The sequence below is a fragment of the Zeus faber genome, assembly GCF_960531495.2.
Source record: "Zeus faber genome assembly, chromosome: 4".
Classification (NCBI taxonomy): domain Eukaryota; kingdom Metazoa; phylum Chordata; class Actinopteri; order Zeiformes; family Zeidae; genus Zeus; species Zeus faber.
Window position 1 is genome coordinate 24,877,128 of NC_137191.1, and position 14,158 is coordinate 24,891,285.

The 14,158-nt window shown below is 43.6% G+C and overlaps 1 protein-coding gene across 1 annotated transcript; it reads left to right on the forward strand.

Moving 5' to 3' along the window:
• Positions 1–5,379: 5,379 nt before the first annotated feature.
• On the forward strand, positions 5,380–13,218 carry slc34a2a (solute carrier family 34 member 2a; the record flags this gene model as incomplete). Its single annotated transcript, XM_079999267.1, has 11 exons — positions 5,380–5,482; positions 5,868–5,996; positions 6,560–6,703; positions 6,845–6,956; positions 7,398–7,590; positions 7,668–7,763; positions 7,987–8,107; positions 8,519–8,686; positions 12,004–12,120; positions 12,444–12,568; positions 12,661–13,218. 11 exons carry the CDS (start codon positions 5,380–5,382, stop codon positions 13,216–13,218), a joined length of 1,866 nt encoding a protein of 621 aa, XP_079855393.1.
• Positions 13,219–14,158: the final 940 nt, after the last annotated feature.

Sequence of the window (14,158 nt, forward strand, 5' to 3'; positions counted from 1 at the left end):
AGCACTGACAAGCTGCCCCTGGCCTTGTAAATTATTGTTCAGAACATTCAGCTCCTGTGTGATGTCAACAAGAAAAGCTAAGTCCATGAGCCATTTGGGATCACTTAGCACAGGAACAGCCATCCCATCCTTCTCCATGAAGGCTTTCACTTCTGCTCTCAACTCAAAAAACCTCTTCAAGACGTTTCCCCTGCTGAACCAATGTACCTCGGTGAAGTAGAGCACATCCTCATATGCTGACTCTATTTCCTCCAAAAAAAAGGATCTGATATGGTTGATGGCCATATGATGGCCTCCTCCACACCCTCCTCTTCCAGTTTTCTTTGAACAAGTGCCACCAGTCCATTTCTCCTCCCTGTCATCGATGGCGCTCCGTCGGTTGTTATTCCAGCAAACCTCTTCCATGGTAAACCGGCATCCACAATGGCATCACACAGCTGGCGGAATATCTCCTGAGCGGTGGTCTGGCCATGCATTGGAATCACTGTGAGCAACTCCTCCATCACTTCAAAATCACCGTCAACACCACGGACATACATTGCGAGCTGCGCAGTGTCGGTGATGTCTGTGCTCTCATCAAGCGCGACTGAGTATGCACGGAAATGTTTGGCTTTCTCCCGCAGTTGATCGTATATGTTACCTGACAAGTCAGAAATGCGCTCCGCCACTGTATTGGCCGGAAGGCTGATGTTGCTGAACTGTCCCTTCTTTTCCGGACGGACTATACTTGCAGCAGTAACATGCACTTGTTGACCACGTAGCGAGCTTCGACTGCCGCATCACTCTCTTTGCCTGCTTTCTTGAAAAAATCGTGTTGCCTCAGTAGACATGTTTTAAGATTTGCGACCCGGTCCTTTCTCTCATCTCCCTGGTATTTTGCATACTCCTCAGCATGTCTAGTTGAGTAATGACGTCTGATGTTGTATTCCTTGTGCACCGCAACTTTCTCTGTGCATATAAGAAAAAAAATATTCCGTCTCCCACTTTTCCTGAAATTGTCTGTGCTCGTCGCCAACCGGCAGGTTTTGAGAAAGACATGACTGGGGCAGGGTGACAAAAAAAAACAACAACCGCATTTAATAATAACAGAAAAAAAGTTAATAAAAAAAAACTACTATCAATGCTTTGGTTTCAGCCTACCATACACTTTTACAGCGCTTTGGTCACCCTTAAGGCGAGCTTCCCATTGTGATATATTTACATGTTTTTATCCCAATACCTGAGTATTTGGGATCTTATTTAGTATGCCCTTTCTATATATTCTGAGAGGGATTTGAAAACGTTATCATTGTTCATAGCTTTTTTGAGCACTTTGTTTTTCTTATCATTATTAAATGTATCAATCGTGTTATCTCTCAGGTGATTATACATTTCACATTCATAAATAAAGCGATCTAGATTGACTCCTTTTTGTTTATATCCTACACATCCTTCTGCTCTACCAAATCTCTCTGGATGCCATTGAGCTAACTCTGGTGTCCATGTAACTCCACCTGTCTTAATTCTTAACATCAAGTGCATTGTCTCATGTTTCATATCGTTTAATTTCTTGCTCTTTTTGATTAAATTGTTCCTGGTAAATTTGTTTTCTTTTGCGATCGCACATATCTGTCCTTTTTTCCTTCTCTTTATTTCTCTTGTAATAATAATCTATAACTTCTTCTTTATAATATTCAGGTTCTAACCACCATTTGGCTGTCGTTCTTGCCGCCCATCTCAAGCTATTTGCTATCCATGTAATTCTTTTCCCTTTCCTATTGCAACACTCTGCTGTCTTTATTAGGTCACTGATTGCTCTTGTTGAGTCCACCCACTTCCTAAGTCCTTTGTACCTTGCACTGGGTGACAGGATATATTTTACTTCCTTGGTGTCACTCCGGAATCACGTTTCAACCAAGTGACTAACGTTGCTAATTCGTGTCGGCTAACTCGTCAACGAACACCACCGGAAGCTGTCACGAGCCTGAGCCATGGTAGCCCATACGTGATAAAAAAAAATATATATAAAATGCCCAGGGCAACGACCCGGCAAAAAGGTGCGTGTGAGAAAAACGCGCAGGCCGCACTAACACTAAACTTTGATGTCAAGTAGGGGGCCACAAAATCTCAATCGGCTCGCGGGCTGCGAGTTTGAGACCCATGCTCCACAAGAAACTTCCGCTCGGACTTCCGGTTTGCTCTTGCCGTTTGTCGTATTCGGTGTGAAGCCAACTTCAAGGTTAAGAGTGTTGTAATGACACCGTATGGACAGTAGGTGATGCTGTTTTACAGTCATACCACGGGGCCCTGAAACGTCCCATAAATACCCCTTCCATATTGGGAAAAAAAAAAAATCGAAAATACATTTAAACTGAACTGTCAATAAAAATTAATTGATTGAAAGTGAGATTTAAAGGACATTTAATCAAAGCACAACACACACAGTGACACTGGCACCGCAACTATTCTGCATTGTATTAACATCACCCAAAATGAGCACAATGAGAAAACCCCCTTTTTTGTTTTCTTTCTGATGTAATTAGATAAATAAAGTGCTTTAAAAATGTTCCATGGGCATCTCAGTGTGTATGTCTCAAATGCACCTCGCTATGTTTTCGCCTCAAGAACCCCTCAGAATTTAGCCGCCATTTGAAACTTCTATAGTAGGATTTTGTTGAAAAGTTTCACGTGGGGCTTTCCCTGTGTCCTCAACCTCGTCGGATCATTGGAAATCCCCACCTCTCATCTCACACGGACACGGAGAAACACACCGTACACCCTCTCACCGCCGCCACCACCACCACCACCACCACCACCACCACCACCACCACCACCACCACCCCTGTTGTTAATCTATCAGTCTGTTAGTGAGTGGGCAAACCTTAGCCAGAGGCAGTAAATCACAGGATCCCACCCCCGCCAAGGTTATCAGGGGGATCAGCGCCACCCTGAACCATGATGCCAGTCTGATGGGGGAGTGGGAGGGAATATTCGACAACAGGCATGTGTCATAGGGCTTTATTATTATTTATTTTTTATCACCAATGGATAGACAAATTTGCCCTGTCAGACAAATGAGGGGCAATAGCAGATATTAGGGTGGATATACAGCAGGTTTTAGTAAACGGTCCTGACAGTCCAGGCACAGTATGGGGGCCGTGACCTGCTTCCTCGGCTTCTGGATTTACGTATACTTAAAATTTTCCTCCATACTTTAAGGGTCGACTACTGTGCCACATTAGAATGTCGACAATTTGACAGCAACATATTGGTCCTTGGTCCCCCATCCACTGCCCCAAATCAAGTTTTCCCCACCCTAACTAGAACGAGGGTTTAATTTTTTGGCGGGGGAGCCGGAGACTCAGGTGGGTTCCCTGGAGGAACCTGTGGAGGAAAGAAGACCCCCACTCAGACCACGGACACATCACGCATGCAACAGGTAAGAGCAAATATAGCACATTTTATAACTACTTTTTTTTCCAGTTACTTTATTCAATTGAAACTTTAGGTACATTTAATGATCCCCAAATCACATGAAACCCATTCAAAAAAACTTTTGAATTGTTAAAACTATATACACAATTCCAATAATCCTATTCAGTAATATTTAATCCGATGCAGTAATATTATGATAACTTTTAATACATGCTTGTTCTTATTGTGTTTAGATTTTATGGTTCGCTGCTGTCCTGTTAGAAGGCATTTGGCCTCCATGTAAAATCTTAAGAATATATATATTTTTTAATGAAACACTTGGTTATGGATATGGCATTCCTTGCAGATAAGACTGCACATGACTTTAGATTGTGGTGTCTGTGTGTGTGTGTGTGTGTGTGTGTGTGTGCGCGTTGAACTTCAAGCTCAGGGAACGCTGTGAATGTACTTTGGATTTGTCTTATCTTATCAGTGTGAAGGCCGCGTCAAATGACAATATACAATGGGATAAGTTATGTGTCATAATCTAATATTAATGGAAATATTATACTACATGCAGCCCGAATAATAATTATAATAGGTTATTATTGAAAATGGTGAGAGGCAGTAGCTTGTAGTTTTGTTCTCCAGTATGGGAGCGATGTGAGTGTGGAAAATTACCACCGTGAGGCCTGATCAATACTCTCTCATATGAGGGAAAGTGTCTGTGTGCATGTGCCTGTGATTCTGTTGGTCTCGGCCTAAATGTGCGTGACCGTGTGTGTGTGCGTGTGTGTGTGTGTGTGTGTGTGTGTGTGTGTGTGTGTGTGTGTGTGTGTGTGTGTGTGTGTGCCTGCATGTGTGTGTGTGTGTATATATGAATTTACATGACTTACAACATAGTTGACTTAATTATTTCATCCTAACATACTAATTATCTTTTGCAAGGGTACAATTTAATAATGGCTTTCTAATTTGATGGTGTCGCTGGCTCAGTGCCCACTAGAAACATAGTGGGCACTGAGCCACTTCAGACAACCAGCAAGGTTCTGTCTATCTATATTCATTGTTGTTTTTTTTCTCAGATAATGACTACTGGAACCCAACTCGAGGAAGACCCGAACAAGAAACAGGAAAATGGATGCAATGGTATTGTTTTATTTGTATATATACTAGATATATTATATATGTATATTTTTGTATATATTGTATTTTGTATGTATATATATTATATTATATATAAGAAAAAATACCATATAACAATAATAATACTAATAATACTATTAATAATGATACTAATAATACTAATACTACTACTACTACTACTACTACTACTACTATTACTACTACTACTACTACTACTAATAATAATAATAATAATATTAGCAATGATTGAAAACTCAAAAATTAAATACATTTTTTTTGAATATTAAAATTGACAAGCTTAGCTCGCCTTTATTCTGTCAAACACACACACACACACACACACACACACACACACACACACACACACACAAACACACGCACACACCACAACACATGCATTACGTGCAGATACAGCAGACGATACGCGCAACGGAGGCCGTGAAATGCGTTCTCCTCTTTTTTCCATCCAGGCTTGTCTTTCTTCCAGGGAGCAGGCCAGGAGTGGCGAGCAGCTTACAGCGCCCAGGGACCAACTTTAGTGTCTGTCGCTGGTGAGAAGATGTTCTTGTACATGTTTTTAGTGGGGATTCTTAGGATGATATTTGGAGGAACCTCATTTGAGCAGAGGGAGAACGTGCAAACTTCACAGAGAAAGGCCCCTAATCAGAAGATAATCCTGATTGGATGCCAACAGCGCTCCAGGTGGGAATTGAATCCCGGATCCTCTTGCTGTGAGGCAGCAGTGCAATACACTGTGGCTCCGTGCCATGCACGATACATCTTAACATAGTAATTTATTAGAATTAATTCCCATTAGAGATGAAAGAGAGGGCTGTTACCATGGCGGCGGCACATTCCACTGTGGCCCTGATTCAGGACGAGCCCATAGAGGACGACCCCTGGGACCTCCCTGAGCTGATGGACATGGGGGTCTCCTGGTCAGGTAAACACAGCTCCTATGAAAAAATAAATCAAATCAAACTGGAGAGAGAGAGAGAGAGAGATGAATTAGTTGTAAAAGACAAGCGATCAGGCGATGAAACAGACAGTTCAATCGAAGGTAACGAAAATGCAACGATTTTTATTTTCATGGGAAACATACTAATAACATACAGTACTGATGAATACTATATTCCTTTCTGCCAGGTCCATTCGGTAAATTCTACACATTGCACCTTTAAGTCAATTCTGAGAATTGAAGAGTCGTGTCCCAATCGAATGAATGGAATTCAGTTCAGTTACATTCTATTTTATTATCCTTATTGTTTCAGCCTAAATGACTCATTTCTCTCTCTCTCTCTCTCTCTCTCGCCCTCTCTCTCTCTCAGAGCTCAGTAGCAGAGGGAAGGTCCTGAAGGTCTTGGTGTCCGTGGGTAAAGGGATTCTTCTGCTGGGTTTCCTCTATATGTTCATATGCTCCCTGGACATCCTCAGCTCTGCCTTTCAACTGGTTGGAGGTAAAACACACACACACACACACACACACACACACACACACACACACACACACACACACACACACACACACACACACACACACACACACACACACACACACACACACACACACACACACACAATCAATTTCAAAATTTCTGAAATACCTACAACACAAATAAAAATTAGACCAAAAACAACTAAAAATATTCAGATTTTAGGAATTTGACATGAAGACAAGACAACATTTTTCTGATAAGAGCTTGTTGTTCAGCTTTCTTTAACTTTTTCCACTCACTCACTTATCAATATTGAGTCTTCTATAAGGCCTTTATCAATTTTCTCTGCTGGTGCAAGTGGGGGAACAATCCTCCCAGTCCTCAATCACTCATAACTGGTGTCTCTACAACTGCCTGTGTTTCTGCACTGTCAATTTAATGGCCTTCCCTATGCAAACACTGCACAAACTCCCTCCACTCTCTTCCTGCAGCTCAATATCACAGCAGCAGTGGCGGCTGGAGGCAGGCCCACGTTCACAACAATCGCCCTTATTGACACCCCGTTTCCCGTTGCCTTGCTACAGGTAAGGCAGCCGGGGACATCTTCCAGGACAACTCCGTGCTGTCCAACCCTCTGGCCGGGCTGGTGATTGGAGTTTTGGTCACCTTGCTGGTCCAGAGCTCCTCCACCTCCTCCTCCATCGTGGTCAGCATGGTGTCATCTGGACGTGAGTGGAACTCCCAAATATGCACATGAATGAAACAGTATGGTGGCGATAATAAAGAGGTGAGATGTTAGTGGTAGAGCTGATGGAGGACCAGGAGAAAAAGGATGCGGGTAATGGGGGACGTCCTGTGTGCTTTGGCAGTGCTGACGGTGCAGCTGGCCGTTCCCATCATCATGGGTACCAACATCGGAACCTCCGTCACCAACACGCTGGTCGCCATGACTCAAGCAGGCGATCGCAGGACATTTCGCAGGTAGTAGGACAGGGTTGTGTTGTTTCTTATTGTGCTTCTTTTTTGTTTGACACTTCATATGCATCCATTGACTCGTCTACGCTGAATCCAATTGGGGACGTACAATACACACACACACACAAATGGTACATTGTTTGGCAGATGAATTCCAGGTTCAGAAAGTAAATGCAACATTTTCACTCCAGCAATGCACTGATCCATCCTTCACTTGGTAGTTGGAGCTCTGGGTTGTGATAATGAGCAAATCCTGGAGCGGAATTTGGCTTTCCAAACCTGGATTTTCCACCTCGGATCTATTTTGATTGCAACCTTAGAAAACATTGTACATGTTCAGTAAAAAAATTCAAGAACCCATCAGTCCGATGCCAACATGTTTACATTTACAAAGACCCAGTCCATTGTAACACATAAAACTCATCTGGATTTTCACTCTGTACCCAGGGCCTTCGCAGGGGCCACAGTTCATGACTTCTTCAACTGGCTGTCTGTGCTGGTGCTGCTGCCACTGGAGGTGGCCACTGGTTACCTGTACACCATCACCAAGCTCCTTATTACCTCCTTCAACATCCAGAGTGGAGAGGCCCCGGACCTGCTCAACGTTATCACTGACCCCCTCACCGAGGCCATCATACAGGTGGATCTTCGTCTTCCAAACTTCGCAGATACCATTTATTGTGTCACTTTTTTCTCAAACCTCTCTCTCCTTGTTAGTTGGATGAATCTGTCATTAGTGGCATTGCCACGGGAGATACAGAAGCAAAGAATAAGAATCTCATCAAGAAATGGTGCAGAACATTCACAAACACTGTAAGGAAAGGACAATTTTTCACATTCTTAATATTCCTTATTGTCATGAAAAAGGGCTGCCCGTTACACTATGCAATGCTTATAGTTTGTGTGTGTGTGTGTCTGTGTGTGTGTGTGTGTGTGTGTGTGTGTGTGTGTGTGTGTGTGTGTGTGTGTGCGTGTGTGTGCATGTGTGTGCGTGCGTGTGTGTGTGTGTGTGTGTGTGTGTGTGTCTGTATTTCAGACATTGGTGAATGTGACAGTTCCTGGTCCAGAGAACTGCACCTCTCCATCTCTGTGCTGGGATGATGGCAACCTGACCTCTACGCTGAAGAATGTTTCCAAGACGTACAACATTGACAAATGTACGACCAATACACAAATTCTCGTGTATTGGGCAAATGGATAAAATACATATATAATTGTCAATTCATTTAATTCGGCATTTTTATGTGGGATGAACATGAACATGATTATTTGATGATGGCATTTTTTTTTACCTATATCAAGTTGTCGATATACGTAATCAAATTTAACAGGTAGGAAGTGGGCACAAAAATATTTTGTGAAATGAAAACCCCGGCTCCAATTCCTGCAATTTTCTTCTATTTTGATTAAATCCACAAATTTGGTTCCTCTTACTAAGACATTTGGACCAAAGAAAAATGATAAAACCATGTATACAGAAGCCTCTAATTCTAATATTACTGTATGTTGTACTGCTATTATACATAAGTGTAATGTAGCATGGCCTATGTCTGGCCTATCCTCCCCAGGTAAACACCTGTTTGTGGATGTGGATCTGTCGGACATGGCTGTGGGTCTGATCCTGCTGTTTCTGTCCCTGCTGGTGCTCTGCTCCTGTCTCCTCCTCATTGTCAAGCTGCTCAACTCCATGCTGAAGGGACAAGTGGCGGTGGTCATCAAGAAGATCCTGAATACAGGCACGTCGCTGCTCCTACTTGTCACCTGCACATTCACACATTCACATTCACAACTGCCTCACAGCAAGAAGGTCCTGGGTTCGATTCCCGCCTGGGGCGCTGTTGGCACAGTGCTCCGGGCGGGTTATCTCCCAAATAGGAGCCTTTCTGTGTGGAGTTTGCATGTTCTCCCCGTGCTCACATGGGGTTTCCTCCACCTCACGTCAGTAAGGACCCCCACCAAAAACATGCACACATCATCGTCTGACCAGCGATGGACACTTATCACCTGGTCCCCGGGCGTGTCCACGTATGCTGCCCACTGCTCCTGGCTGTGCCCCCAGAGGAAGGACAAGCCAGGATGGGTCAAATGCAGAGGATCCATTTCACCGGCCACCATCAAAGCATGTGCATGTGTGTGTGTGTGCAAGCATGTGTTGTGGTGTGTTGCGTGACAAATAAAGACTGTTTCTTCTTCTTTCTTCTTTAAAGCTATTCAATTCTCAGATAGATTTATTATTGCAGCTTATTACACCAAGGTTTGAATGGTCGTTCATTAATGAATAATCATCAATGGGTGATCATCAATGAGATCTTCCGTGCCTCAAACCACTGGGGTGGTGGGGGGGGGGGGGGTTCATGCGTCTCAGGGGCGTTGGTCTTCATGCTCAATGCTCTTCTGCGGATTTGGGGGTTTTTCCGTGGCTGTGGCACTTTGGGCTTGGGTCGTTTTTGTGGCTTTTGGGTGTTTGCTGGCTGCTGGGCTTGTGTGTGACGGTGCCTTTTGTGGTGGCAATTTGTATTATTACGGACTCGAAGATAGAAGGATGTCTTCACTCAATGTTAGCTCAATAAAGTCCATTTGCAAGTTCATCTGAGGTTCATCTGGTGGTGTGCATGCGCTGATCGGCATCTAAAGCAATATCTGTTGATTTCTGACATCATTCCCCCTTTTGACATGTGGTCGTTACCATGGGTCATTTAGGCATAGAGAGAGAAACAGATATTTAGGTAAGCCTGATTTGTCATTCGGCCCCTACCAAATTCCTTTTTTCACATTTGCTTGTGATTTATTCCAGAGGGCCTTTTCTTCACATGTGGCTCTGCTCTGCAGTTTCTGTAAATCAGCTTTTGGTGTTAGTGTAATCGTTAGAGGAACAGAAAAAGTTGTGTTATAGTTGTATGTTCACATGCCTCTGTGAGGGCTTTCAGTTCAGCTGCTTGTGCCGAAAAGTGAGAGGGAAGTGGGTCAGCTGTGACCATTTCATGTTGTGTAACTATGGCAAAGCCTGCCTGTATCTTGCCTGTGGCTGGATACCGTGAGGCTGAACCGTCCACAAACAGCTCTACGTCTACATAAGTTCGAGGTGTGTCCTGCAGATCTGGTCTGGGGAGCAAACTTCAGTTGTAACTGCCACACAGTCATGTGGTTGCCCTTCGTCTGCTTTGGGGAGAAGCGTAGCTGGATTTAGAACAGAACATCTTTTCACAGGGATATTAGGCATGTCAACCAGAACAGTGTGATAACTAAACCACCTTGCAGATGAGAGATATGTGGTCATTTGTTCAAGCAATATGATAGACAACGCTTGTGGCACTAAAATAATTACTTTTTGCTGTAGCCCATCTCCAAATCCAGGTTTTACCTTTTTTTGGGGGCATTTTCATGCTTTATTCAATAGTGACAGTGCAGGAAGAAAGGGGACTGAAAGAGAGGGGATGACATGCAGCAAATTGTCTTGTGCTGGAATCGAAACCGGGCCCCTGAGGTAAGGACTCAGCCTTTGAGAATTGTGCATTCTACCCACTGAGCCACCGGAGCGCCCCGCAAGTTTTACCTTTAAAGGAGAATGCAAAGTAGTACTGGGAGTCTTTGTGCACTGGTATACTGAAAAATGCATTTGCTCCATGCAGTCCACTACAGAAAACCGTTTACTGGTTGGTGGAACTTGTGACAAAATGGTTGTGTGGATTTGGAACATTTGGTGCTCGAGTGTGAACTGCTGCATTTAATACTTGCAAATCCTGAACAAATCCACTCCACTTTTCAGGCTGGCCAGCCTCTCTGGTTTTCTTTGCTGGAAAAAAAGGGGTGCGCACTGGTGATGTTTCATATGGAACAATAATGTTTGCCTTTAACAGTGATTCAAAAATCGATGTAATCCCATGCACCGCTTCCGGTTTCAGGGGATATTGCTCTCTACATGGGCAATAAGAAGATTTTGGTGTAATCTCTACAGGTGCTGCACCTTTAATTAATCCAACATCATATTTAATTTTAGCCCATAATGTGTGTGGAAGCCCTGCCAGCTCTGGTATCAAGCACGCTTGTGTGCTATAGTCCTGGACTATAGTTTCCTGCCACCAGTGGTCCTCTTTACACTGACTGACCCATTGTCCCAAATCCTGCCATCTCTAATGCTGAGCTTTCATTAGAGAAATATTTGGATTGGAACTGTAAACATGGAAAAACTCCCATTGCACTTTGTCTGGTAACACAACTACTACAGAACATATTGTATCATTCCAAAACATCCAATCTGTTCCCAAAATATCACTTTCCTGACCTTTTCTAAACCATTTCGCCTCATACCTTGTATCTGGCTCTGATGAGACATATGCGGTACAGTGCAGTGAAGTATCTGTCATGAACACTGTGGTTCCCTTTTTCATGTGTCTCTTTGCCTCCTGCAGCGGATGTCTATTTATAGATTCTGGTCCTGGGTGTGTGAGTCGCCATTCATACACATGCAGTCATTCCTCTAGGCTGTATTGTATCATTTGTGGAACCTTTCCACCCTGCCCAATTACCTCTATTCCGACTTCACTTGCAGGAGGAAACAATATTTGAATATGCCATTCATGCCATCCTCTACCCTGAGTGGGACTGTATAGTCTTTTCACACCTTTCTTTTGGAGGGATTGGGACACTGATCTAACTTCATACACCAGCACCAATTAAAGGCAATCTCACACACACACACACACACACGTGCACAAATCATACTTGTGCACACACACATGCGCCACCGGTGTCTGCCTCACATCCACCTTTTTTCTATTTTATTGTTATGAACAATAACGAATAGTGTGGACAGGTGAAGGACTACTACAGTTGTAAGACTACATACAGTAGATAAATAAACTAAAAAAAGGGTATAATGTGTGATTTGAGGCGTTTGACACTACCTTTAAAATACAAAGTAATAGTCAACTGTGCCTATTTGTGTGTGTGTGTGTGTGTGTGTGTGTGTGTGTGTGTGTGTGTGTGTGTGTGTGTGTGTGTGTGTGCGTGCGTGCGTGCGTGTGTGTTTGTGTGTGTGTGTGTGTATTTCTAGACTTCCCATTTCCATTTGGCTGGGTCACTGGGTACATTGCCATTGTGGTTGGAGCTGGAATGACCTTCATTGTCCAGAGCAGTTCTGTCTTCACTTCTGCAATCACGCCACTGGTTGGTGAGTTCTCAAAACTCACTCATCATCGTCCATCCATTGATCCATCGATCCAGTGATCCATCTATCCATCCATCCATCCATCCATCCACCCATCAATCCATCCATCCATCCATCCATCCATCCATCCACTCATACATACATTCATACCACATCAATGCATCCATTTATACTGTCAGTGAAAATGCTGCAAACTGTTTGTCCTGTCTGACTATCTATAAATTGAATTGTTTGGGGCAAAATGAGACCTCAGATGTTAAATGTGTTTTTTTGCTTCGCAGCGCAATGTTTTTTAATGCCCATGCGCTCCTCTTTATTTTGTTCAGGCATCGGTGTGATAAGCATAGAGAGAGCTTACCCGTTGTCACTGGGTGCAAACATTGGAACGACCACCACCGCCATCCTGGCAGCCATGGCTAGTCCTGGAGACACACTAGGGAATGCTCTGCAGGTCAGTTATGGAAACACAAGCGGAGTGTTGTTCACAAACATACCCATGTAACAATCTAATTCTGCTCTGATTGTCTCCCTCTCCTTTCCCAGATTGCCTTGGTCCACTTCCTGTTCAATATTTCAGGCATCCTCCTTTGGTATCCACTCCCCTTCACCCGCATCCCGATCCAGCTGGCCAAAGGCCTGGGCAACATCACGGCCTCCTACCGCTGGTTTGCTGTCGTTTACATCATCAGCTGCTTCTTTGTCTTCCCTCTCTTTGTCTTCGGCCTGTCCATGGCTGGCTGGAAGGTGTTGGTTGGTGTGGGTGTTCCTCTGGTCACCCTGGTGATCGTCACCACGGTGATCAACGTGCTGCAGAGGCGGCGACCGGGCTGTCTGCCCGCGGCTCTGCGGTCCTGGGACTTCCTCCCGCTCTGGGCGCACTCGCTGGAACCCTGGGACAGCTTGGTCACCGTGGTCACCCACAAATGCTGCTGCTGCTGCAAGTGCTGCCAGACTGCCACCGATGACTGCGAGCGGAGCGACAAGGAGCCCGAAAAAGGACCCATTGCGGGGATGTTTGACAACCCAGCGTTGAGCCCGGAGAAAGAGGAGGAACGGGAGAAAAAGATCGAGCTCCAGATCCTGAGATCCACGCAGCTTTGAGTTGGATTTCCCCCGCTGTTTTGTAGGGTCATCCCAGGGTTGACAAGCTGTATTTAGTGAGCTTTCACTCACGACAAATAGAGAGAAATATTTTATTTACCCAAAAAAGCAGATCCATCTTTACAGCTATGCACACAGACTTGTATAATGATGCAACTTGTTCCATCTCTTATATAAGCAGCTCATGTTTATTAAAGGATTGTTAGGTATTTTTCAAATCCAGGGGGCCTTATTAAAATGTTGGTTCCCATCATATACCTGTTCATTGCGCATTGCTTTACTTTTGAGAAACTTACCGCTCTGCTGCAGCTTCTCACTGTGCAGCTAAATCTCCTATTTGAAAACATTTTTAGAAACTCCCACTAAAGTCCCCCATTTCCTGGTAGATTTTGAGCATGATACAGTAATATCGAAATTATATTTTAAAATGATTTTTGTAATTTCCACAGTACATCCAAAACATAACAACGCCTACAGCAGGTTGCCAGTAGGAAGCAACGCAAGTTAGTGTGGATATAACCAAAATAGCTGATTTGTTGACCTGCAGCAGATTGGTAAGTTTCTTAATAGTACAGCATTCAGCGAGGTTGTGCTATGAACAGTTATAGTATATTTTCCTCGGTTGAAAATTACTGAACCCATAATTGAATGTGTAACCAAGACACATCCTCATTGCATCGTGTTATGGTGCAATTTTAGATTAAATGATTGTATTTAACAAACATGTACATGGACTTTAATTTATAATTTTAACTTATTCAAGGAGGCAATGTTTAATATTTTGTTTTAAAATGAAAATGAATTGTAATAAATGGAATAAAGGGGGAAAAGTGGAATTCCTGAACATATGATTTATTGCTGTCCAGGCGTTTCAACACAGACCTTGACCAGTGAAGACATAAAGGTCCAAATGTTATCGTTGTTATTAAACCAGCACCTT